Source organism: Orussus abietinus, unplaced genomic scaffold (genome assembly GCF_000612105.2).
Source record: "Orussus abietinus isolate OABI.00-Male unplaced genomic scaffold, Oabi_2.0 scaffold329, whole genome shotgun sequence".
In the NCBI taxonomy this organism is placed as follows: Eukaryota; Metazoa; Arthropoda; class Insecta; order Hymenoptera; family Orussidae; genus Orussus; species Orussus abietinus.
This window is the reverse complement of record NW_019394501.1, coordinates 24,345-28,820: the sequence shown is the minus strand read 5'-3', so window position 1 is coordinate 28,820 and position 4,476 is coordinate 24,345. Positions and strand designations below refer to the sequence as shown.

At 59.3% G+C, this 4,476-nt stretch overlaps 1 protein-coding gene across 1 annotated transcript; it reads left to right on the top strand.

The window, feature by feature from the left end:
* Window positions 1-1,736: 1,736 nt before the first annotated feature.
* Window positions 1,737-4,181, top strand: LOC105704128. The gene has a single exon (XM_012433090.2). It carries the CDS (start codon window positions 2,363-2,365, stop codon window positions 4,040-4,042), a length of 1,680 nt encoding a protein of 559 aa, XP_012288513.1. The 5' UTR covers window positions 1,737-2,362; the 3' UTR covers window positions 4,043-4,181.
* Window positions 4,182-4,476: the final 295 nt, after the last annotated feature.

The window sequence follows — 4,476 nt, the reverse complement described above, 5'->3', positions numbered from 1 at the left end:
TGACTTTAAAATCTAATTTTATAGCCTTCGGAAAATGTTATGAAATGAATTACGAGGAGGTGGTACCCTCGATATCGGCGTTGTCAAGTAGGTTCGGTTTAAGAACTAACGTTGTACTTTAGTGACAGCCAAATCGTAGGTCCGAATTTAGTTTACTCCTGTAAAAGTCATTCGAGCGTTGAAGTAAATTCCACGAGTTAGCTACCGCCATTAACGGTAAAGTGTAAATTCGGTTCGGGCGCGCAATCACGGTCGTGGTAAAATCGGCCAATTTTTCTCTTTCTTTCGAAGCACGCGAGAAGTCTCTTACAGAGCCTGAACATTGGAGATAAATGGCTGAGTTCTCTCTTCGCACGGAACAAGTATAGATCGTAATGTCGTCCTGTACAACGCTCGGTGGCCGTTGCGTCAAGTACCGCGAAAAGTCGTAGATATTGTAACCAACTCTCGCGAGCGCTTTGCAATTGTAATTCCAAATGGGAAAATATCCTCGTATAATGCCCGTAAGAACCGGCATTTCCATTGCTAATGTTTTTTACGCGTATCTAAGTCTTAGAACGCGGGTGTAAATTATCATGGATAGTCACGTCCCCTTCTAATAATGATTTAATAACATTCTTCCGCTCATTTTTCCCCACTTTTAAGAAATTCTTGGCAGTTTCGAAATCATAATCATGCATCGTAAATTATGAAACAAATTTCACGAAGGCTAAATAAGTATCTTTTCACGGCTGCAGTGTTACAATTTGCAACTTTAATTCCACGGGGAAAGCACCAAGAACGGGAAGACAAGTCAAGGGCATGATTTTCTTCCCGTGGGGAAAAAAGATGGTGTAACGGTGGGACTATTTAAAAAGAATTTGTCGAAAAAAAAAACAGCGCCCAGTCATGGGAATTAACTCGGAAAATAATTCTCTTTTTGCGGAGACATTCGCAGTCTTGAAACCAGCCATGATGCAGGACGGTCTCGCGATTTTCGCACGGCCTGGGAGCTCTTAATCCCGAGTGCGCGAATGTGCGCGAATGTACGCGAATGTGCGCGAATGTGCGCACGCAATCTCTGACCTATAAAGGGCAATCATCCGCGAGTTCCGGATCCGAGGAGGTTTGCGAAGTATTTACACAGCTAAACATAGCAGGTGTTCACAGTAGCGAGCGCCAAGACAAATTTGCACTTTGTCCAAATTTTATCGCCACAATCTTGTGGCAAATTTCGATGAATTTCCCAGGATAAAAATATGCGTCTTCGCGATCGAGAATGTTCGAGCCAAAATAAACAATGGAAGCCTCCATCCTTCATTAATTCGTCATCATCCAACGCTACCCATCTAATTTTCATTATTTAATTTTTCATTTCTCGAAATCCGATCGTTCGGACCTATCGTTCATCCGAGTCGTTCACCGACGAATTCGCCTCGAAAAGCGGTCATCGAATTCTCGCACGCTCCGTGGGTGCCGAATCGGTCATAACGCGAGTTCGCACGCACCGTGTGACCCACAAAAGAGCGAAATGCGCGCAGGTTCCCAAACCAAGGGAGAAGGGCGGTGGGTCGTTTCCGTCCGCACGTTGGGAAGAATTAGTGGAACCCCGGAGGCAGGCTCGGCGCACCCCTGCGCGCGCAGGGAAGAGGCCCGGGGTCACGTCCGGGCGGACCCACTGCGCCGGCGCGGTCGGCGGGCCCGAGCGCCGCGCGAGGAGGCCGGCCGGCGGCCGAGCCTCAGTCCGGGCCCGACCGCCTTCGCCGCCGCCAGTGGTTCCGTGCGCGCGCGCTTGCCGGAGTTCGCCCGCCCCAGCGGCGTCAGTCGCGTCACGCCTGCGATTCGGGGTCCGCGGGAGTGCGAGGGTCCTGCCGCGTCGTGGACCGCGAAAAGCGAGCGAAAAGTGGGCCCGGGAGCGCGCCTGCGCCTTGCACGGGCGCCGCCGGCGAATTCCTGGCCGCGCCAAGCCCGCGTACGGGACCGTGGCCGTCGACGCCACTGCGCGGCCGCATACCGGGCCAGGAGAAGGGAGCGAGCGGGCCCTGCCTTGGAGGGGGGCGGATGCCGGAGTGGCGGCCATGTTGGTTTGACGCGGCCTTAGCCGCCGCTTTGCGCGACTTTCCCGGGTCCCTTGGGCCCGAAGGGCCCTCCGTCCGCCGCCTCGGAAGTAGGGTCGGGTCGTCGCCGTGACCTCCCTTTGGAGGGCTGTCCTCTCGAGGCGCCCGTGCTCCGCGATCCTCCCGATGGTCCCTAGGCGGTGGAGGGGACGCGCGGACCTCGCGGGTGGTAGTCGGGCCCGGCGGTGAGTCCCGCGTGCGCACCGCGTCGAATCGGTCCCCGCGCGCGTCCCGCCGGATCGTCCGAAATCTCGAGGGACTTCAGGATGAGGGGCGCGGCTCAGGACACGGCGACGCCGTACTGCAGGTGCAGGGTCCTGTACCTGGGCAGTTCGGTGCCGCATGCCAGCAAGGAGGGTCTGTTAGGGATCCAGGAACCCCTGCGGGAGCTGTATCCGGAACAAGGGGCCCTGGGGGCCAGAGGCATCGACTCCTGGCTGAGTGTCTGGAGTAACGGTCTCTTGCTGGAAAACGTCGACGAGCACCGCAAGAAGGTCACCAGGTTCTTCTCGATCGAGGCGCTGCACTACTGCGCGGCGGTCCGGCACGTTAAAGGCGGCAACGGTAATACCTCGGCGACGAGGTTCCTCCCGCTGGACTCGCCCTTCGCCAGGACCCCCAGTGCGAATCACCCACCGTTGTTCGCGGCCGTCTTGCGGCGCACCACCGGCATCAAGGTGCTCGAGTGCCATGCGTTCATCTGTAAGCGCGACATGGCCGCGAACGCGCTGGTCAGGTGCTGCTTCCACGCGTACGCGGACAGCAGCTACGCGAAGGGCCTGGACCCGGCGAGCCCGACGGCGACGAGCAACGGCGCGGCGACCGACTCGCCGCGCCATTCCTCCGCTAGTTTCTACCACACGCTGGGCAGCGGGCCCGGGGCCTCGGCGGACAGCCCGCAACCGCGACTCGATACCTCCGCCGACGACCTCAGCCTCTACAGCGGCGACGAGAACCACAAGGTGTGGGCTCGAAGTCGAGACGAGATGGACGGACCCTGCCAGGAGCAGCAGGGAACCCTGCGCAGCGCAAGAGGCTCCCGACCTCGCCAGCTGGTGGCTCCTCCGCCCCCACCGCCCCCGCCGCCCCCTCCCGCGCAGCCCCTGATGGTCGACGAGTCCACCGCGAGGAGGAAGGCCGGCAAGAAGCCCAAGAAGCGCAACCGTGCTCACGAGGAGGCCCTGCATCACCATCTCCACCACGCCCAGGCTCTCTACACCAACGGCCATGGCCATCACACCCTGGGTCACCCCGTCAGGCAGCACTACCATCCGCATCAGCCGCCACCCAGTAGCCGCTCTCTCGCGGGCACCCTCGCCAGACCGGCTGGACCCGTCCTCCTGGTTCCGGCGGCCACGCTACCGCGAAAAGCTCACCACCATCACCCCCGGGGCATCAGACCCATCCCTGCGGCGGCCCCCGTCGTCCCCGTGTATGCCCCCCTCCCCGTGCCGCCGCCCCCTACCGCGATCTACGCCCCCGGGACCTACGGCACCGCCGGGAGCCGGGGCAGGAGGCACCATCCCGAGGCCTCCCATGATCCCTCGGCCCTGGTGGCCTCTGCGAGGCTTACCGCCTCGCACGCTGACCTGACTGCCCCGGAACCCCTCGCCGACCCTGCCGACAACGACTCCCGCTTTGGGACCGGGATCTATCGGCGCAAGGGACACCTCAACGAGCGGGCTTTCTCCTACAGCATCCGGGCGGAACACCGTAGCCGGAGCCACGGGAGCCTGGCCTCCCTCGGATTCGCTGGTCAAAATGGACTGCCCAAGGAGGAGAAGAAGGACCGAGAGATTGCTCAGCTTGTGGCCGGCCTCAATCTCGAGGACTCGGCCCAGGAACGCGGCCAGACGCCCAACGGACCCTACCTTAGGGCCCCCAATGCCCATCACCGACACGACCAGCAGCAACCGCAGCCTCTTCCCAGGCCCCGGCCCCGTTAGTTTCGGGCCTTTCGACGGTGTACACGGTGTCTCTGATCTAGGACTTGCGGGGAAACGGGACGTTGGGTCGTCCTGGACATCCGCTAGATCTTGGATGCGCGTGCCGAAGAGGACCTTGGGGGGGCTGCTCGATCCTATTTTTCTTTTCAATGACTCTTGTCCGAGAGTCGGGGTTATGCAACCGGTTGAATGGAGAATTCCTTTGTCATTTCGTTACAATCTTGGCCCCGTTTATGAAAGTCCACTTCTGAATGTAACGAAGGCAAACCTTGTAAATGACCGCGTTGTTGGTGGAACCGTTTCCGCGGAGGTTGTAGTCCTTACTTTTTCTCGGAGAAAGGGACTCGATGGACTGCTCGACCTACACGAGGTTATCCACAAAACGAGTCTCTGACATGTTTTTCTAGCGTAGGCACGCGTTACCGAGGGCAAAG

Excerpts from the sequence above, each read along its gene's own strand:
- LOC105704128 (XM_012433090.2), top strand. The coding sequence starts at position 2,363 with ATGAGGGGCGCGGCTCAGGACACGGCGACGCCGTACTGCAGGTGCAGG.